Source organism: Harpia harpyja, chromosome Z (genome assembly GCF_026419915.1).
Source record: "Harpia harpyja isolate bHarHar1 chromosome Z, bHarHar1 primary haplotype, whole genome shotgun sequence".
Lineage (NCBI taxonomy): Eukaryota > Metazoa > Chordata > Aves > Accipitriformes > Accipitridae > Harpia > Harpia harpyja.
In genome coordinates, this window is record NC_068969.1 from 115011090 (window position 1) to 115033835 (window position 22746).

General features: G+C 41.4%; 1 protein-coding gene across 2 annotated transcripts in view; it reads left to right on the plus strand.

Moving 5' to 3' along the window:
- Nucleotides 1–22746, plus strand: part of DCC (DCC netrin 1 receptor) — a 572411-nt gene that overhangs the window by 501418 nt on the left and 48247 nt on the right. For both annotated transcript variants that reach the window (XM_052778515.1, XM_052778516.1), the window contains exons 16-21: nucleotides 407–502; nucleotides 4429–4667; nucleotides 8876–9014; nucleotides 12946–13053; nucleotides 15866–16060; nucleotides 21148–21180. In XM_052778515.1, coding sequence (XP_052634475.1) covers nucleotides 407–502; nucleotides 4429–4667; nucleotides 8876–9014; nucleotides 12946–13053; nucleotides 15866–16060; nucleotides 21148–21180 — 810 coding nt within the window. The remainder of the gene's footprint in view (nucleotides 1–406; nucleotides 503–4428; nucleotides 4668–8875; nucleotides 9015–12945; nucleotides 13054–15865; nucleotides 16061–21147; nucleotides 21181–22746) is intronic.

Here is a 22746-nt window from a genome sequence, read left to right on the forward strand (position 1 = left end):
AGCTCCATCCGGCAGCCGGGGGGAAGGCGCCGGTACCCCGCAGCATCCCTCGCCGCCGTGTAGCACCGCGTCTGCGGCTTCGTCTGCTCGGAGCGATGGGTCAGGAGTTAGGGCCGATGCGCGAAGCGGGTTCCAGGTTCGTTACGCAGGCAAAGCTGCAGGTGACTTAAAGGAGAACGTCAGCTCGCTGTTGGTGAAGATGGCACCAGGGGATTGAGATCAATAAAGCCTTTGGAAGGGAAATGAAAACGATGGGCAGCAGTCATGCTCGTCACTTTGCACAGGCATTTGTTTAACTTTATATTTTTTTTTTCTTGCTTTTCAGGAAAGCACTCGTCCATTCTGCATCCCAAATCTGACTTTAACGATGCGTGCTTTGTTTTGCCTTATTTGTTTCCTCCTGCAGAGCCGAGTTCCCATTACGTGATTTCCTTAAAGGCCTTTAACAACGCAGGCGAAGGGGTGCCTCTGTACGAAAGTGCGACCACCAGGTCGATGACAGGTGAGTTGCAAATGCCGGTTCGTAATCTGCTCCCCGTCAGTGAACATTAGCCTTACAAAGGTGCACGCTAGGCAAAACATTTTGGTCAAGGCAATGGAAGAAAAGAGCTCTGCAACCTCCAGGTCCCTGCTAGAATAAATCAGCTTCATTTTCTACTTTATTCTAACTACACAGATAGAATGAATTATTTACCCTTTCCAGAAATTGGCTGTATGAATTTAACGGGATGCTCACAAGCGCTTGCTCTTTGGTGCGGGTTGGCTTGGGAGAAGCATGGCTCCCAAACAATTTAAATATTTAAAAATCAGGGCAGAATAGGGGTGAATAGCTTTGTTGATTTAAGCCCAGATGAAATTATTTTTGTTTCCTTCATTTTTAAAGCAGTTTAAATTAAAATGAATTAGTTAAGAACACACTCTCATCATGCACATCTACAAGAGCATGTAGAGGGGTTGCAAAAGGTGAAGGAACGTACTGATGAGATTTTCCTGGCAGGATAAGGCTCGCAGAAGGGATTACCCGGCAGTAATGGAGCAGGGTGATTTTAGGCAGCTGTTTTTCACAGATGCATTGTTGGGACGCTAGCAAAGTTCTAAAATCAGAATTACTCTCATGTAGCACTGTCTTCCAGACTGCCTCGTGGTTTTTCTGCAATCACTGGTGGGTGGATGGGACTGACGAGGGGTTAAAAGAACAAAACTGAAAAAAAAAAAAAAAAAGTGTTTTTCCTCTGGAGCAACACCATCATTTGGTGAAGTTTTTTCTCGTGTTTCACCCATGGTGTTCAGAGCTGCCTGGAAAGGGAGCTGTGTCACTGAGAGCAAACCCCATCACTGACGCTGGCTTGGGTGGACCACGAGGAATAAATCAACCAAATTGTACTTCTGTGGCTCTACAAGGAAAAACAGCTTTTACCATATGGTTTTGTGAAGTATTCCCATAAAAAATCTTGGAAAGTCAGAAGGAGGAAAAAAAAAAAGATTAATTACACAATCAAGGGCAACTGTAACAAGCTACATTAGATATAATAAGTGTCAGAAAAATTTTGGCTCAAAATTATTAATCTTTCTTCTTGTCTGGAATCTACAGAGGTCATTCTTGCTAAGTACGTGTCTTGTGAAATCTTTTTCCAGTGAGTTTGCCTCAGGATCTGTATATTCCTTTATTTTTAAGTGTTTTGTTCCCTGTTGGTTCTATTTAAAAATCACCCGGCTGGCCTGTGCAATTTGATTTTATGTCTGTATATAACCTCTCATAAACAAAATGATATCCAGGTGTGAAAACGGTAATTCAGGCTTGGGCTCTTGTTTTGGTGAACTGACCCAATGATCATCTGCGAGCAGTCCACCCCAGTGCTTCTCTCATTGCTGAGACGTCCGTACCCGGAGCTTCCCACCACCTCCCACCCGTGGGATGCAGCTTTTGGAAGGAGCCAGTGGCCTGGGTTGTTTGTGGAGGAACATCTCCAAAAAGGCTTTTAGCAAAGCAGGAAAGCACAGAACCGTGCCCCCCAAGCAGCGGATGAGCTGACGCGCTCTGGGCACCAAAGAAAACCAAAACCTGTGTCTTCGTGTGTCCGTTTAGCATATACATAGGCATGCTTTGGTGTCTGCTTGTGTGGATAGGGAGTGCAAACTAAAGTTACGTGACGTGCAATATTCACAAAACAGCTCCGAAGAGAGCAAGAAACTATTTTCTGTCAAGAGATTGCAATTTCCAAATGACAGATGTCCACGCGTAAATAATAGCAAATGAAACTTTGGTGGAAAATGGAGGCAGTATTTAGGGACCTATTTTCAGCCACCAGTGGATTATAGACATTTCCCTCTTCCCCAGGTCAGTGGTGATTTGTTTCAGAAACTGAATTATCTTGATTGATCAAGTCTGACCATTATTTTTGCTAAACCCAGCCTCTCTTCGTAATCTCCTCTACAGCAGGACTTCAGTTTTCAGTATGGGAAAGAAAAAGAGAAAGGAAGTGCAGTATTTGCTAAAATATCAACTCGGCTCCAATCACATCAACTTCCATCATAAGTTTGTAAAAAACCCCAACAGAAACAGGTATTGCTCACTTTCCAAAGTTTACAGCCAGTTCTTTTGGAAAACTTCAGTTCAGGAAAAGAAACTGTTAACTTTCAACTTGCAGAAGCTCGATTCACCAGGTTGGGGCAAAAAAGAGATTCAGCTGCCCATTTCTCCCTGTGTGGATCATGTGTTTGAGTTTTGGATCGCTACAACAACAGCCACTGACTTGCTTCATCTCCTTCAACACGTATATTCAAGCTTCTTATAAAGCAGCTTTTGATGAAAGAAGCAACACAAGAAGCAGGTTGAACCTAATGGCTTATCATACATTTTAAACATCTTTGTCTCCTCTGTTTTTCCTTCTGAGGGCTGTGACCCCCTGAAGTTCTGAGTAAGAATTACAAAAACTGTAAAACAGGAGTGATCAAAGAGTGTCAGGAGCTGGAATTGTACATGGAGCAGGCAAACTGTAGCAGCTGTCAGTGAGGAAATAGTAGAGTCATTTATGCTTTGATTAATTAATTAGCACATTATTTTAGGGGGAAAAAAAAAAACCCAAGCAACCTTTCGGCGTGCTTGTGCTGCACTTTACCCACTGCATTTTGAAATTCTATGTAGAAAAATCACAACTGGTAAATAATGAGTCAGGAAGGAGTTTTAAAAGATAGGCCAGAAGTTGGCTGGATGCTTCATCAAGGACAGAGGTATTTAAACCGAGTAGAAACGATCTCTGGTTCCCGCGTGGGTGCCATCGCTGTGCAGCCCCAGAGGGCAGAGACAGACCCCCGGAGAAGCCAAGAGCGTGAATGTCATCGGGGCCGAACCAAACGCCGATCAGGAATTCTGTACGCGGGTGGTTGGTGTTTTTTTTTCCCCTGACTCTAACAGCAGTAATCTGCTGCCCACCCAACGCCTGGTCCCTCTCTCGTGCCACCGTAACTTAGAGAAACCTCCTCTGCAACAGAGTGGAAGGAGAAGCACGGCCGCAGTCATCTCGGCAGCCTCAGTTAACTGGATGTGTCAGCACGCCACTCAGATCTGAACTTTTGGAAATGAGATGAAATGTGCCACTGTCTCGATAATTAAGACAGCCAGAATTTTCCTCGGCCATTGCATAGCGCACCGCCGTGGCGTGCAGATGGTGCTCAGCGTCTTGCTCCCCAAAGACTGCCCGGTCACGGATGCACAGGAGAGGAACTGTGCTTGTTCCTCGAGGAAGAAGCCCCCTTGAAGATAATCCACGTCTCCACGCCTGGATGTGCGCATTTAGCACGCTGACAGTATTGAACCAGCAATTGCAAGATCTTCACTTCAGCAGTGAAATTGTTGCGTGCTGTTTTGCCTAACAAACGTTTAAGCAGATGCAGAATATATTCCTTTCAGGAGCCTAAAACAACAAAAGAGCCTGAAAGAGGCTGCCAAGAGAGAAAAGCATAGGTAACTCCTACACATGTGAGAGTAAGTCACGTCTGTAAATGAGGTTGGAAGATGGCACACTCTCCACTTTGTAGGTGTTTCCAATAATGTATCATCTAAGTGATTCATTTTTTTAAGAAAACGTAAATCATTTTAAGGAGAGACACTGTGCATTGACTTCATCTTGTGTGAAGAAAACACAGCGTACCTGGCAGTATTTAAACAAGTCATGGAAAATAGCAGTTAGCGATGGTTAGGTTTGTTGTGATGTAACTGAGATGTTGCTGATGCGTTCTCATTTTGCATTAATGCCTTTCTTTCTGTTCTCCTCATGTTCCTCCTCCTCATTAATGCCATGCATTTAACCCATTGTGATGTGTGCCCCTTGGTGGCTGTTTGTGGTTTGTTTTGTTTTGTTTTGTTTTTCTGTTTAACTTACCTATTCATTTATTTTGGAATGCTCATTTGGTGATGTATGGACCCAGACCCCATTGATCCATTAGAAGTTGATTTTTATCCTTTGCTTGATGATTTCCCTACCTCAGTCCCAGATATCTCCACCCCCATGCTCCCACCAGTAGGTGTCCAGGCTGTTGCACTTACGCATGATGCAGTGAGGGTCATCTGGGCAGACAACTCTGTCCCAAAGAACCAAAAGACTACGGAGGTTCGCTTCTACACGGTCCGATGGAGAACAAGCTATTCGACAAGTGCTAAGTACAAGGTGAAATTTTAACGCGTTATGAATTTATGAGCTATTTCATCTGTTCATATCTTATTTGCAAAGACTCTGATTTGGCTTTTATGAACTTCCCTCAACCAAAATTTGCATTTCAATCAAAAGGAAACTTGCCTGAGTAACTACTGCTTCCTAGAAACCTATGTGTTTACTTGGATGAAAATGCCATTATTTTAATTCCACATGCCAATTGTTGAAAGTTTTGATCTTCAGTCTTTACCAATCAGATATAAATCAGTCACAGATTTGGTAGCACAATAGTGTAGCGTGACTAGGAAGAAATGCCAGTTGCAAACCCACCCACACCGTATGGCAATTCCACCCACCCATATTACATATTCCCAAATGGCAAAAAATGAAGGCTAGTTTATGAGAAAACTCCACTTGAATGGATGGGACAGCAGCATGCTATTTTCTGTATGAGAATTTCTTTCCCAGTCCTAATGAAAGCAGTACCAAAACACGTGCGGTACGTTAAAGAGGTACGGTGGGACAGGGAATGGGAAGGAACAAGCACAGCCTTTAGGCTTTTTTGTTTGCTTGTTTTTGAACAATAAGCTATCTTTCCCTACTATCGTCAGCTTATATATTGCATCTCATATAACATCCACCTTCCCCATGATGAGAATGTCCTTCCTCCTGTGCCCTGCCATAATAGTTGTTTTCACTTGCCTAAAGGATCGTATTGATCCATAGTGAGTTGTTTGCTATGGGTGTATTTTTATACTGCAGGTGGATGCCCCCTTTTTTACTGTTCTCTGTCCTAACAAAAGCAGCCTCATACAAGTCATTTTTACAAGGACTGTGGAATAGGCCATGCTCTATCCAGCACTGAGGCTCCTCTGACTAGAGCCTGAGTGATGTGTCTGAATATAGGTTGGCCTTTCCAAACCCCAGAGAATAGCTCTCCATCCCCTCTCAGGTTTGGGGTACCCCTGTCCTACAGACGCTAATCTCAAGATCTTTCCCAGGCAATTTTCAGAAGACGTGGAAATGATGGTGGAGAAGCTCTTGCCTTCAATCCCTTTTCCGAGTGTGATTTTTCAGCTCTCCCCCTTGCACGTCTCCGTCAGAATTTGGCTCGCTGGCACTCGGCTCGGTCCATGTGCTGTCACAAAACTATCCATTTCAGTTGCCTTACTCCTGATTTGTGTTCATGCCAGCTGAGAGGAGACTCAGGTCAGCTGGCTTTTTGCTGCAGGTGCTGACCCACTGTAAAGCTTTTAAATAATAGCACATCTTTACAAGGTGTAAAAGGACATACCTTGCTTTTACATCTGCTGCCGTACTTGTGGCGACCTCAGATGCTGACATGGTGATCTGCAATGTTAGATGCAAATTTTGTATGTTCATGCAGTTGTAACAAGCTCCGAGGTAATTAAGGGTGCCAAAACGATGCACTGTAATGCTTTGAATGCCCTACCTTGATCCGACTCCTCTTTAGAGATGGATTTCCGTGCCCAACAAAATGCGGAGTATAGCACAGGGAAGCACAGCGAGTCCCACTTTGCAGCTCTAGTGATGAAATCAAAGCTCCAGAAAAGACAGCATTGTGTTTTGCCACTCACAGTCAATCATAACATTTTCTCTAGTTTCCCAGTGCATGTACTGAGCTGCCTGCAGTGGAAGATGGTGGGTTATAAGCAAAAATGATCAAACCCAGCCCTATTAATCCGCTGTGCAGGAGAAGCACGTCCTGCTCGGAGGTGTCGAGCTCGTTGGCTTTCTGCTCACACGAGCAGGTGGACATCTCTCTCGCAGAGCCACCACGCAGGGCTCCGGGAGCCGTCGAGGAGCAGGAGACTGAAGAGGAGAGGAGCGAGAGTGAAATTACCTTTTTTTGCCATCATCTCTACTTTGACTAGTCTCTGGGTAGCATGTAAAGAGCCGGTCTGATTCATTTATTCCAGTTCAATCACCCAGAAGCAGAAACAATCAAAAATCTTTCAAGAGGGTCTGCTTTCTTGAAATAACCACGTTTTTTACAAGGAAACAAGATAAAAGCTATTAAGTTATTCTTTGAAAACAGTGGGGAAAACTTCTGTTTTCTTCAGAGGGGTTTGGATCAGGCTCACGAGTAGGTTCCCAAAGCACTTGCTTGTGCATTGGCATTGAATTTCCACGTCTTTTGAGATTTTCCCATTACAGTCTCCCATTGCTTCAAAACTGTATATCAAATCTAATATAATGAAGGGTTTAGACTTTCCTATTGAAGTTGAAAGTTTATAAATTTAATTTTTCCCTACCAACTTTACTTTGTACAAACTGTCCCAAACAGGCATGGTGTGGCATTACTAAAGGTACTTGCTACAGTTACACCCCCTTCATCTCAATGCGGTATTAACTTCAAGGATGTTTTGACTATTGAAATGCTAATATTTAGTATTGAACAAAACAGTCAAAGAAAACCACTCAGCTGGAGACAAATAAGTTTCTTTGTGCAAAAAAGAACCCAAGGTCTTTATGTTCCACTAAAGACTATTTTGTCCAGGAATAGGTTCAAACCCTATTGTTTTTTCCACGTGAATTTTTCCTGATCATGTGTAATATCTGAGAACTTCCATAGCGATAGTTATCAGATTTAGTTACCCTAAGACATGCTGAGGAGTATTTTATGCCGTAAATAATTTCATTTCTTCCAAAATCTTTTCTGGGGGAGAAAATTATTATTCCCTATATTGAAATCCAGCCTTTAGTCAAAGAATAATTTGTATAAACTCTAGCAGGTAGATTTTGCCGTCTCAGGCAAGTAGTTGAGTAGTTTGGCTGAGTAGTTTATAAACACATAGGTTATAAGTGATGTCTTTGCTTCAATAAGACTTTTTATAGAGGGAGATTCTTGGCTGGAGTAAACCCCTCGTACAGATAAGTTGCAAAATGGCTAATTTCCAAGAACTAGGAGATTTAATTCAGTATGAAGATGATAAAATCTGGTATTGCATTAAGTCTTCCTATTAAGTAGCATGCAAAACATCTGTCAGAGCACTTGTGATAAAACAGCGTACCGTGTAGGCATATATAGCCCATTCATTAATGTCTCTGCAAAGTAAATTTCTCCCACTCCCCCTTGAATATTACTGCTTTATTCTGTGGTGTGCTGGAAACTTGATGTCCCATTTTTAGTAAAGGTCGATTTATTTTTGAATCATCTGATGATTAGCATCAGAATGGCATTACTGATGCGTGCCAGCAAGATGCCTTGTTGTGAACCGCTTCCCAAATGTGAACATCAAGGTAGTCTTCTGATGCAAATGTCGTCCTCGCTCAGTACACTTTAGTCTATAGGTATAGAAAGGTGTAAAAGGGCACACCACATTTACGCGCTCGCCTGCAAGTTGTTGGCGCTGGAGGATTGCACACCAGGCTCTGTAGCTTGAAAAGCATGGGAATTGATTTTATTCAATTGTCACCAATTTGTCCGATAATTTTCTTCTCACTTGTATCCTTTGATACTAGTGCGGTTTGCCTCAAATTGTTCCTTACTGCAGGCTGAGGTAAAAAGCTACATCAGCTAAAAATAAATGAACAATTTAATATTCACATCAACATCAATATGTGTAGTTGTTCATAACGTATCACAGTGAGGCAGATCAATAATATATTTCAAATATAACCTAATATATAAACAAATTACATTTAACCAAGCGAAAGTGTGTTTTATGAATACAAAAAAGCATCTTTATGCAGTGGTCCTGGGTCATATTTCGATCTCTGTCATAAATACATGTTAACCCCAGGAACTGAGAAGCCTTAGTCAGGACCATTCTAGTGGTAAAAATGCTTTCTGAGCCGCCGTTAAGAATCAGGAGACTAAAAAGTTTTTTTTGTTGTTTTTGTTTTTTTTTTTTTTTTTAAGAAGGAACCCAACAAACAGGCTGGAAATTAGTGCTTAAATTATGGAAATGTTCCTATTTTTTGTCCTCATATGGGCATAGATGAAGGACGTAGGGTTAGCTTCCAATTTACATTTGAAAAAAATGCATGGCAAATTTCTTTGTCTGGGAAAAGAGAGAGAGAGAAAGCATCACAATAATTTCTTTAACTGCCTATGGTACTAAAAATACTCCCATTAAGGTACACAGTAGCAACAGAGCTATTTTGCTTGGAAAAGGAATCCATTCTAACTGTGTTTTGCTTGGCTACCAGCAAAAACAGTGGCTTTAAAAGACATTCTCGGGTCCATCTCTCTGCAGTCGGCAGACACGACCGCTCTGAGTCACACCGTGATAGGTCTGAAGCCAAACACGATGTACGAGTTCTCTGTCATGGTCACCAAAGGTCGGCGGTCCAGCACCTGGAGCATGACCGCGCATGCCACCACCTATGAAGCAGGTACGGCAAGAGCTGCTGGAAAGGCTCTCTTTGGTTTTTTTATTTGTCACCAAAAGCCTTGTTCAAGTTCATCCTAACCGCATAAACCAATAGCGTACGTACAAAATTAACTGTATTTCTTCACTTTTTTTCATGGGCACGAAGCAGAGCCGTCGTTCTACTGAGCTCTGGTGGCATTGCAAGAAGTTAGGAGATGGTAGTATGTGTGTGTGTGATGCTTTGCCCCATAATATAATGAGTATCTGTGACTGTTAATGCTAATGATTTAAAATAGTTTTCACTTTTCAAAGAAACCCGCGATCAGGTGAGAACAATTATTCTCTTATCATTAGGTAATGATTTTGCTACTTGAAAATTTTGACTTCTGAAGTTCTGTGTGGTTTTGTCTCAAGTTCGTGACTTCCCATCTTACCCGCTTAGTAGAAAGGACTCAATGACTGCTTCTATCTAACGCACATCCTTCTTGACTCAAGGTCTTGACTCACAGCTCTGTTCATAATACTACATGGACACATTTTCGCTGTTAGCTGTGCACCGTGCCGGTGACCAACGCAGCAGTCCAGCCAAGACCTACAGAGTTACAGTGACTGAAACCGTGTGTGCAGAATTAGAGACAGAGACAGCAACAGGAAAAAAAGATAATAGTCAAGTGAGCCGTCTTTTTAGCTTGCTCATTATTTATTGGAAAGACACAATTATCTACCCTGTGCAAAATGTTGACTTACATAAATTCCCTGCTGACAGTTTGGTAAGGCATCTCTTCTATGCTCAGTGTTTTTATATGTCTGTATTTCATTTCCAGCAAGCAGCCATTGTTAATATTAACAATATGCTTATAATAAACACTTGGAAGGCTTAATTTAGTGCTATTCTCAAGCGTTTGAGTGGTATTTTCCAAGCAGGAAGCTATGACCTGAAAGATATTTCAGATTCTGAAGGGGACGAAACCCAGTTTTGATAACAGACACCAGATACATATTGTATGTAACCCTAGTTCAGTGGGATAAAAATATTTGAAAAGGGATGGAGACGTAGTGATCTCTGCAGGCAAGAACATCCTCCCCAAAACTTAATTGTTTCTTTCTCTCTTGTGTGCCTTCAGTTAACCACAGTAGGGAAATAGTATGCCTGGTCTTTACTTCTAGTTATCACATAGGTGTTAATGGCAAGGGTGGGGTCTTCCATTAAGTTTTCATTTCTTTTCGAATAAGATATTGAGCCCCTCTTTTGAAACTCCTGAGTAGATTTGCTTTTAAATAACCCCACTGACCTGCATGAGGCTGGATGCTGCAGAACTACTAGATTTTCCAAATTCATTATGATTGCCTGTATATCTTGCTATAGTCCCTTGTCCATAGATAAGAATGTCCATGGTTTTGCTTAAGATATTTTTCTTCTTCATCCGCTGTAGACAGCAGTATGTACATTTGGACACCAATGTAGTACATGCTATATTTTCCTGAGGGTGACGGGTGGCCTTGAAAACACTCCAGGTGCCATTACAAATTGCTTTCTACCAGCAGATACCAAATGAAGTCTGCTGGTAAATATTGATTTGTTGGGGTTTTTTTTAATGAAAACCACAGTACATGCCAGTTAATTAACAAAGGGAGAATAAGAGGGAATATATGTGTCCTTAGATTTTCCCATGTGATTGCAATGCAATTATCTGAGCTTGATGGAGCAGCTCTGTTAATTAAGGACATCCTGCACTGCTGATCTTTATTGCCTATTTTGTACCCATTCCGCATGTTGAATTTCCTGTAATGATATTAAAAAACGTACATATCAGCATCGATACAGAATTCACTGGAGATTACTACCATAGCTGGGGAGAGTTGTTATGCCCATAATTCAAAAGCAACTCTCAGAGCCAAGTTCTGTCCCCAGATCTGCCTACACAAGTCTTACTGATATGAGGGGTGTTAATGAGTGCTAAGGGAAACATCTAAAGCTTTGATTTTTCTCATGATATCTTATGTTCACAATCTGCTGAAAGCAGAGCTCAACTTCAGCCGCTCAGCGGGACTCACGTGGTAATCACCAGCATGGCAAGCCTATGTTACAGGAGGGGGCTTACAAGCTTTGTTGGTTTAACCTCACAAATAACAGAAAGTCTAGGAAAGGAAAGGGTTAGTTCATGAAAACATGTCAAAAGGGTTCATACCAGAGAACGGAAAATAGTGTTTAAGATAAAGATGCTGTTTGCATACAGAGAGATGGATGCACTTCGGTGCAAAAACTTTATGTAAAGTTGGAGAATGTTGTAGGATAGGCTTAGCAAAAGCGAAGAGAAGGAAAACTCTACTTTTAAAATCAAGTATGATTTGTTTATGAAAAGGGTTATTTCTTGCAGTTCCCTGAAACAGCAAGACAGTACGAGATGTTTCTTCTAGTACCCTGTTTTCAAACTGATGAGCCAGTGTCCCAAGCTGGCTACAAGCCGAGTAGCTTTTAAATGCAACACAACCCGCTTGAGAAATAATAATAATAATAATAATAATGACAACAACAGTAATGCAAACTTCCGTAGCAGTGTGGGAGCTCACATCATGCTGGGCATTGCCAAGGATTAAGAGACTTCTCAAAGATCTGTGAGTTTGTATTGTGGCTTGCCTACTTCAGGCTAAGAAAGATGCTTCCAGCGAGAAGCAACTAATGTGACAAGACTAAAGCGAAACACTGTGAGTCCCATTGGTGCTGGCTCTGGACATACCAGAGTGAACGTGTTGTTCCAGCACGTATAGCAAAGAGATAATCCACCAGAAATCTGCCACAAAGAGCATCAGCTGGCGAGTAGTCACCTGCTTAGTAATATAACAACAGTAATGGAAACTTTTGTTTTCTGCGTACAGATTTCATGGTTGCTTTCTGGATCCCACTTGTGAAAAGTTCGGCTGATGCAAATACCATGAGACCAACTGCTCTGTGTTATTTCAGAGCGATCAGTTCCTTGTGACCAGAGCCTGTACGGCAGCTGGCTCTTCCCTTCCTTCTTCTTGTTTAAGATCACTGAGTGTTCGTCACTTCGAAGATTTGTGTCTGTGCTTTAGGTCGGGTTGGTTTAGCTCAGCATGATCCAACAGATTTTTAAAGCTTTACCTCCTAAAGTGACTTTGGAGCAGTTCTTTGAACATTCAGGAAAGTTGTTTAGTGGCCATATGGGTAGGACACAGATGATGGGGTGCTCGTACACTGTGTTCTCCATGCTCTTACGCTACCTGTATGCTCTAAGTCGTCTACAGCCTGTATCAAAACTAAGTAAACGAACAATGAGCTCAGTGCCAATGTATTACTCCCTCTCTCTTAACTATTTTTTAATAATTGCCCATTTTTCCTTTCTCGTCCACAGTTTTACAATACGATTTTAAAATATCTGAGATGCTGCGCAAGACCTCATGGCCAGCATTAGTAAAGCAGGGTGCAAAGCAGCCACTGCAGGCTCAGAAATCCAACCTTCTGTCTTTAATGCAGTGGAGATAGAAAAGCTAAGAATCTTCTGTCATGTCTAAAATGTCCCAAGTTGAGCGTATATTTGCTTTATACTGGTACATACCTACAAATATTCCTAACAGAGAAGACACAATATTATTACTGTTATTAAATGGATAGGGCTCCCACAGTATATTAGATGTTCTTGGATACCTCGGTGGTCGTTTAGCTGTAAGGACCAATATTAACGGTAGGAGGATAAGGGCTATCCACCAACTCCTAACGTATCCCCACGCAGTGTTTTGTACAATTGCCACTATTAAAATAGCACTTCCAGACAAATCATATGCTACATGTTTGAAATGCATCTAAGGACTCTCGCATTTGAAAGGTTCTAAGAAGGCAGTAAATGCCTACTGAGTAGTTCATGCCTGCTACGGTGTGTAAGGAATTCAGAAGGTGAATAATTTCTGTTTTCAATTATATTCATTATTTTCAGCTCCAACCTCTGCTCCCAAGGATTTGACAGTCATTACGAGGGAAGGGAAGCCCCGGGCCGTCATTGTCAGCTGGCAGCCGCCGTTGGAAGCCAATGGAAAAATTACTGGTAAACATTTACATTATCCTGTATTCTCTGTTTATTTACTGTTCTGATCATTTGCTGCTTTCACTCCCTATCTCTGTTTTTTTTTTTTTTCTTGGGTGCTATTTGCTCTGACGTTATTTTATTTTCTCTTACTTTTATCAGCCAATTTGGTCTAGGATTCAAGGCAGTATTAGGGATACTGCAAAGTCTAGAACTCGGGAGATGTAAATCTTATTTTTAAATGCTAAGAGCAGTAATATAAGTTAAAAAATGCAGCATTCAAAGTGAAGGTTTTGTGGTATGTGCTGCTCAATGATAATTAGAAACGACTAATAATAAGTACTTTGTTTGGCAATAATGCCATACATAATATACATAATGATAGGTTGCTTAGTGCAGCAGATCATGGGAGAGTTTATTGGTAGATGCTTAACTTTTTACAATAACAATTTAAGGCAATGATGATCAGGGAAGAAACCCTAATACTGACTGACAAGAACTGAACTTAATGGATGCTTCACATTGACAGATTTTATTTTCCAAAAAACTGCATATAACCTTAGTGCCTAATTAAGAAATCCATTACAAACCTTTAATGTTAATTTAGTTTGAAAAATATAGTGGAGTTCTATCTGAGATTTTGCATTTAAATGATCGTTTTAGGCTGTTAATAGACATCTTAAAGGCAAATAATTATTAGGAAAAATATTGCTCGTCTTCAAAAATGTGCACATTAGGGTCACATTGCTACAAACAGTTGGGTTAGACCAGTTCTACGACATATTTTTGTGTGGGAGAAAGTGTGCGTATGTCACCATTACTGCTAGCAATCCCAGCTACACCCCGCTGAAACATTGAGAAATATAAATGTAAGAGGAAGAAGAACGCTTGGGAATGATGTCCCGTGTGAGCCATTAGCAGTGAAGAGCACTGGGTCAGGTTTTAACAGTTGTAACTCAGCAGGGCTTCACTGGCATCAGATGAGCTGTTGTGAGTTACACCAGGAAAGTACCCCACTTTATGTTACCAATAAAATAAGGATATATTTCCATGTGGACAGCACCCAGCAATAACGATTTCTAGGCTAGACTTGCATAACTGCGTATAATTCCACTCCACATTATCATCAGGACTTGACAATCCGTGACCATGTCTGAAAGGAGGATGTTTTGATGAAATGGCTCTGTTTACGCTAACCTAATTTAGCCATTAGAGAGCAGAAATGATCATTCTGATGGACAATGCACTGCAGAGGGATTGGAATTAGATGATCTTTAAGGTCCCTTCCAACCCAAACCTTTCTCTGATGATTCTATGATGATGATGAAATGACTGCTAATTGTCCTGATTCCTCAGTGACTAAAAGACAAAATAAAATAAAAGCTTTCCTGACTTCCAAGGCATGAAATGACTCTGCGGTAGCAACTTTTGTAGAGTTTTTCCATCGACAGCAGCATTCAGACCTTAGAGCAGACTGGGTCCCGACATCCATGCACAAACTTCTTTCTTGTAGCACTTGGTTGAAGAATGACTCTCATGGGGATTTTTTACTGCACATGTGGTCAAATGTTTCTTAGACGTCTCAGAGGAAACAACTGCTTGTGGAGAGTAGAAACGTCCTTAACAACCGAATCTTCATCCATACAAATGCTTGAGTGAATGTATTTGTCTTAATTTGAGAAACATATATATGTTTTCATAGCTTAAAATATATTAATTCAAATGTCATGGTCAGAGAAACTGCTTTAGTAACCCCAAAATACAAGCCTCTAAATAAAATCCCATAATATAACACTAGCACCAAAAAAACCCCCCACAAAACCATAACACTTCCATCCTAACACCGCTTGTCTGTGACCAGTGTAACCGATCATGTGGAATGAGTTTTGAAAAGCATCTTTTTTTCAGAAAAGAATAGGGAAATAGCATTAATAATAAGGCTTATACCAACTTTGTAGTAACTTTGGGTCCAGACACAAAGATGAAGTCCAGAAGACCCGCTCGGGCTCTCCCTGCTCCAGTAGCTCCCTCCTGCGGCACAGCATTTAAGACCAGACTTGGAGTGGGTTTTTTGCCTATGACTAATTTGCCAGGGAGCATTTTGGGGAAAAAAAAAAGAAGCTGTTTTCAAAGTTAGGTAGAGACTGGTGTTGCAGGGGGTGCTAGACCTCTCAGCCTTGCTTACAGGCTTTTTTCTTCCCAAAATTTCATTGGCTGGCAAGGTAATTCCTACAAACTATTATTGCTTCCTAACACTGGTGCTTCTATTCTCTAAGTTCTAAAACTTTTAAGTTTTATTCGAACTTCTATTGTTTGAATAAATATTTATTGTAATACTCTTAAGTTACCAAAATTCTGAGTTACCAAAATTTTTAATTCTTTATTCTTTTCACCAAAATACTTTTCCCTGTGGTTGCCAAGAAATATCACATAAGCACCCAGTAATTGATGTGTGTCATTAATACCAATTAGTTTTATTTCAGCACTGAAACACTAAAGACTTATATCATATGGTTTATGGCAGCTATCAGACTGAAGGGTGCACCTCAATTTGAGAAATGCACTTGTAAGCCTTTTAATGTGTGCTACTTATTTTAATATTTGTTAAATCTCTATTTCTTACAGTAAATACTGTAATCGTGGTTTTGGTCTAAAAATAGACAAATGTGTATTTTCATAGCATTCCTCAAAGCTATTTTGATTGGAGACCTGCCATCCCTGCTTTTATAAAGAAAACCCCGCTTTTTAAGAAATCTGAATTTTACCTGTATTTCATAACAGAAGCACGTTAAAATTTGGTTGAAGTACTAACTGAGAGACTGTGTTTATTCAGCTTACATCCTCTTCTATACTTTGGACAAGAACGCTCCGATTGATGACTGGATTATGGAGTCCATCAGCGGCGACCGCCTCACCCACCAGATCATGGACCTCAACCTGGACACCGTCTACTACTTCAGAATCCAAGCTCGCAACGCCAAGGGAGTGGGGCCCCTCTCCGATCCCGTTTTCTTCCGGACACTGAAAGGTTTGGATCTGTATCATCTGGATAGTAATGATACATAGAATTTTCTTATGCCTTCATGGGAGCTTTGCAATTAATTCCATGTCAGCCAGAAGAGCTCCTACTGCTTGAAACTATTATTGAGAGATAAAAGCAAAACGCTACATGCAGTAGTTGACAAAAGTAAACCACATAATGAGGCAGTAACTATATTTTTCAATTCATTCAGCTGGGGGAAAGCACTCTGACACCACCTAACTTTCTCCCATCAATAATAAAGCTAATTGGATCTGACTGGATTTCTCTAGGGAGGTCCCTTTTCATTTTGGATCTTTCAGTGACTGTAGGAACCCGTAATGACTCACTCCTATCAACAGAGTAGACGGGCAAAATTATGATTAAAAACCTCAGCAAACTGAGATGCAACTTGGCTTTGTGTGGGGAAAGTTGTTCCAGATATTTTTCAGGACCTGTTATTAACAAGAGACTAATTAATACCTGACCCCTCTCCCTTAGTGACCAGTGAGAAGGAGCAGGCAAATCAGGGGTATGGGTTTTGGCTGGTATTTCAGCACCAATGTGTTTACGAGAGCAAAGGGTTGCACTTGTATCAGACTCCATTTCAAATTAACATGGGAGATATTCCTCTTTTCTCTTCCCCGCTGCCTGTCTGTGTGAAGGCCTGACATGATCTACCCAGAAATTATTAGTTATGAAGATGTAAGCAATATTACCGTGAGTGGGAAGCAGGGTTCTTGCTGCAGCTCTGCTCCTTATATTTTAACTGTCACTCATTCATTTGCACAAAGGTATGAAATTACTTTTAAAAAGACGTGTAATTAATGAAAAACTCAAATGACATAAACAGCAAACCTATTCCAGGAAAGAAGCATGGCATATGAGAAAGCACGTTAGCGCTGAGTCTCCTCTAGAGAAAATCCAGGGATTTGTATATAAAAACAACATCTCGGCAGAAGGTAATTGAAACTGGACGCAGGCTGGGCCTGAGAAGTCACGACTGGAGGGAAATTAGGGAAATTCAGCCCCAAACCTGTGCGTGAGAGGCTTGGAATTAGCGTTGACGCTCAAGCCTCTCTTTTAATCAGTTGCAAGTGACTTCATTTAACGCGAGGTGTACAAAAGCCAAGCGAAATGACTGCAGAGGAGGGGTGGCACACCATCCCCACATCATTCCCTTTGGGGGATTTGTTGGTTTGTTTGGCGAGCGCTTGTATTTGTCTTTGCGCAAACCTTCATGTGAATAGCAAATTTTTCCGCTGCCTCTGAGGGAAGGAGGGGAAACTCCGTTTTCAGCCATTAAGGAAGGTTTGCGATGAATGAGCCAGTGTCCTCAGCAGCACTGGCAGAGAGCTTTCCCTTTTTCCTTCACTGATATCAGTGTCTCGAAAGCATGCTATCGACCATTCAGGCTGGGAGTGAAAAGCCTCATACAACAGTTTTCATGAATTAGCAAGAGTCAGAAAAAAAATGAAAAATTGTATCAATTTGTTCTAAGCTTATCACCGCCTGCACAGGTTTGCAGGACTGACTTGTCCAAGTCATGTTTCACTTTGAATGAATTATTGGTAAGATCCTGATTATTCATTCTCCACTGCCATGAAATGTGAAGAGATAGCACTTTGCGGGTGCTTCATCTCTATCAAGCGGATGGTGCCAACTTAATTTCATGCTCACAATTTGTGCCAAGCAGAAGAAGTCTATTAGACTGAGTTTAAAATGAGTCAAGGCATCAAAATATAATAGCCGCAGACTAATGAGATATGAAAAGATATAGAGACCCAGATATCTAACTAAACCAAAAGATTAATGCACTTGATATCACTTACTTTGTAATGTTTACACAAAGTACCATAAAACTCATTTGGGAAATGAATTCTAGATCAGACAGCATCAACAGATACCAGAAAGATGAATTTATACATTTGTTACGTCTTGTAATAGCCTACAAGGACTATGTCTAATACTCTGCCGTGAATACTTAATGATATCCACCCTAAATATGTCATGTTCAATACTATTCAACTGTTTTTTTGACAAATCTATCCCTACACTTGAGGTGAAAAGACTTTCTGAAGTCTTGAGTGCATTCTGAATTATGCAAAAATGTTGGTTTCCTGCCCTTAATGATTATTAACAGAAGATGTGTATGTGCCATATGGTAATGTGTGCTCTGATGGCAAATCTCTGTCCTGATCAGAGGAAGTTTTAAATCACGAGGAACTAAACAAGCATCAAAGACCCACTAAGTCACCCACTGTCTCGTTTCATATATTATAGCACATAAAGCTCCTCCAAGGAAACCAAGCCATTACTTGTGTTGTAATTGCGATGCGAGTATTTGTACTGACTTTCCTTTACTAATGAAAATGTAGCGATCTGTGAGAAAGAGTTATGCTTAGTAGTAAATAACACTACCACGGAGCAATGAGTTTATATTCTTCCACCTCAGCTCCACTGATGATAATATACAGGCAAATGGGCAAATCCTTAGCTTATGTAAATTGTTGTTACACTGTGAACTTCAATCAATCTGCAACAGTTTACATCAGTTGAGGATCTGCTTTTTTTATGCTCTGGCTGGTTAAATTTATCACTTAAAGCATGAAGAATCTGATACACACATTCTCAGGGTCCTGGAATAGAAGGATAAAATGTAATTGAATATCCCATCTTTTTTTTTTCTTATATAATTTGGGCCAAAATTTGAGGTCGTTACTAGGGTTTTTCTTACTCCTTGTTGAGTGTGGATGACTTCAGTAAATATTGCATATACATATATATGTATATGTGTTTATGGGAAAGAAGCAGAGAGTGCCCAAATAGTATGTCCATTTTGCAGCCTTTCACAGTGTACTGTCACAGATTGTCCCCGAAGGTAAAGTCCAAGTCTCAATGTTACATTATTTTTATGGCATATAAATGAATCATTTTCAGAAATTCATTAAGTTGCAGAAGTGAGTAAATAGTCTGAAATTTACTTGCAACTGCCCAATGAAAGATGACAACTGAAGAGGGAAGGAATGAACCGGTGACAGACAGGAAGGAGGATTTCCTCAATCTTTTAAATAACTTGTCAGTGATTTGTTTTTTCATCTGTTACAGAAACAAGTAGATCTCAGAACTGTACTTAGTAAATGTGTTTATGCTTTCTTCTGCTCAGCTGTACCTATTCTGGATTTCAGCCAGCATTTACAAACAGACCTTCTGTGAGTGCCGAGCTCCTTTAATTAAGGAAGATGAGAGAGTAGTATTCTGCTTATCAGAATCACGCAAAACATTACATAAACTGAAAAAAGTTGCCTGTTAATGAACCTATAGACATGACATCAAGCACGAACAAACCCCTGGCTCAGATGTGTTTTTAAAGGGAAGAGTGGAAAGGGGGAGAGAGAGGGTTGAAGAGGTCATGGGCTGAGCTTCAGATATTCCCATCGCGCTAAGATCAGCAAGGAAAACTGTATTCGTGGGCTTTCTACAGGACACCAGATTAAAAGTTGCCACTGTACCATTTCTAAAAGAACCCGAAATCGCAGCTGATGCCGATCCCCCCCCCCTTTTTGGCAAGGAAGGTGTGGGGCAGCATTTCTAGCACTGCAGTGCCCTCTAATGCTGCCTCGGCGGTGTGGTCCAGCAGCGCATCCCAGTCCATAACCGGCACCAAACGTGACCCCCCCCCGCCTGCCAAAAGTAAATATCACCCACCCGGCTTGGAGCCCTGCCTGGCACCGCAGGTCTCACGGCTTTCGCCTCCTCCATCGCCTGGAGAAGGCAGCAAACGCCGAGCGGTGCCAGGGCAGCGTCTAAGTGGTATCAGCGCTCGGACGGGGGTAACTTTAGCTGCGAGCAAGGATTCGTGTTTTCATGAATATATTTGTCCTCAGGGAAAGGCGATAAGCCAGGTACGGCTCAGCGGGGAAGCGCAGGCTCACGGATTTCGAGGAAGTTTGAGGCAATGTGCTCCATCTACCCCTCTTCCGCTCTGCATCCATGTGAAAAAGTCTGAGAGGGGGGAAAAAAAAATTAACTGAGGGTTTGGGGGTCATTGAAGCAGCTATTCCCCCTCTGCCACAGGCATGGAGCTCATAGACGTGTCTGTAAATGTAAATTACTGCTAGTTCGGTACCTCCACGTGCTCCTAGCACGATGCCATCATCTAGAGGAGGTTTTGTAGTGGTTTTAGCAGCGAGGAGAGCAGCATGCTCTGCACCTGCAGGCACTGGTTATTTGACTTCCAGATTCATGTGCCAAAACACTTCTTTTTCCCCCAATTTCCTGTGCTTAAGATTCTTGCATAATTTATTAAGCAGAGGACTGGTTAATGCTCTATGATGGTAGCTACTTATGAATCCGAGGAAAGTTTAATTCCCTCAGCCATATCATAAATAGTCAGAAGTTGTAGCTGTGCAGGAAAGCTTTTAATATATCTACTGAATTTTGAAGTCTTGTCTGGTGCACTTCAGATCACGCTATCTTTTATGGTTATTATGCAAAACCATGTAAATAGTTTTAAACCCCTTTGCAAAAAGCTGAAACAATGATAATATAAGTCAGACTGAGCTTTCAACTTGTAGGTGATTTGACTGTAATTATTTAAAGAAGCAGAATCTCTCCCTCTTTCCCTTCTTGCCTGATTAAACTTGCCAGATCATACCAAAAAAGAACAAGCGAATGAAAAAAAGCTGCGGTAAAGGTTTTGCATTTGGAAGAACTTGGTGAAAATATCTGATACAAGGCACGGTTCAACCTGTGTTCAGGGTTCAAGGAGCGTCTGGACGATGCTCTTAGCCATAGGGTTTAGTTTTAGGTAGTCCCGCGAGGAGCAGGGAGTTGGACTCGATGGTCCTTATGGGTCCCTTCCAACTCGAGATATTCTGTGATTCTATGATTCTGTGTTTGTCCTCTCAGTTCTCCAGGATCTCTCTGAAAAAGGGAATGGTAAAACTCATCCTGTCCTCCCGCACCTCCCGCCTCCGGTGCGGGAAGGCAGCACCGCGCTGCGCCAACCCGCTAAACGCCGTAGTTGCTCTGCGATGCGTCGGCTTGCCTGCGAGGAGCTGTCAGCCTCTAATGACATTGTCTCTTTCTTGCAGTCGAGCACCCTGACAAAATGGCTAATGACCAAGGTACGGTGCCCTCCATCTGTCGCCTTTTCTGCCGGAGCCTGGGGGGCGCGCCGGGGAGGGGGCCGTGCTTTTCACCTGGGCTGCACACCTGATGAGGCAGACGCTGGCGTGATAATTAATCTTGTTAATGAAGTTCTGCTCGGCTGCGGCTGCTGCTTTGACGGGGAAGATGTAAATTTTCGGGAGAGGAAATTGTTTTGTCTCTTTTCTGAAGGACCAATTAAAATGTCAAGCTTCTTTGTATGAAATAAATTTTTAGTCTCTCTGCTGCACTTCTGAATAATTCACATTAAGTGTAATTAAGCTCAGCATAATTTCCAGGCTCCTCTTGCACCCTTTCGTGGGTTAGAGATTAAAGTTCAAAAGCCTCACCGTGAGAAATCGCAAATCATCTTTTCTCTCAAACCAGCAGCTCCTGTTTGATAATAGCAAAGTTTAGTCAACTTTTCAAGGCATTATCATTACATTTTCCAAATGTGAATATATGTCTGATTAGTCGCAGTTCCTCTGCTCCTGTTTCCTTTCGAATAGTTGTGAAGTCTGTTGCTAGGATATTTTTTCCTTTTTTTACTATAGACCTACTTATTCCTAAGTATTTCTTTCAATTACAGCTAGAGCATTGTACGTTTATGTGACATCTGCCCAAGGAAACAGTAGTCGTGACATTTGGAAAACTCAGACCTGATCTTGGGAGGTTTATTTGGATTCGAACTCTCACTTCACACTAGTTTAAAAGGCAGAGTGAGGTGTAAACCTCAAATCCCTGGCTTTACTTAACAGCTACCGTCTTACCCCAATTTAGTGAGTTGAGTTAACTTACAATAGGTAATTCCTAGGGAAGTCAAGAAAGCGTTATTCAGAAGATCAAAGTCAACTCTAGGCCCTTTTATAGGTTTTACTTTGACCTGGAGCATCCCTGGCGGTTACCCGGAGCATATTTCTTCACTAGGATTTTACTTTGTACCAGGTACCCCATATAGTATCACAGCAAGGTAGCACATTGGAGAGACCCACTCTCAGCCAGTTTTGGAAATTCACCCTCTGATTTCAGCGTATGATTTGCTGAAAGAAGTAGAAGTATACAAATTATAAAATTAAAAGCTGGTTTGCTCAGTATGATTTTTTGCACCACAGCACACGCAAATTGAAAATGTCAGGTTTGAATAGATAAAAACTATTTTTAAAGGGTAAAAGTGTTAGGTTACAAAGAAGCCTGTAAGTAAATTGTCAGTATATTTTTCTCAGATTTGCATTTAAAATGTTTTCAGGCAGGTTTAGAAAGCCTAGGAGAGGCTTCAGCACAAGGTATCACCTGGTAAGCAGGACTGAAGAAGTGTCAAGTTCAGTTTAAAAAAACAAAAGGGCGGGGGGGGGAATGTAAGGCTGGATGGAAAGTAGAGTTTGCGTCTTAGTTCTTCACTGAGCATGTTGCCCTGTTTCAGCGTAACTGTATGGTTGTATGACCATACTGTAGTGCTATTTCATGGACCTCAAACTACCACAGAAAAAGAGAGGTCTGGGTGCTTTTCCTTTTGTGCATCGTGTTCTTCTGGGAACGCTGTGCCC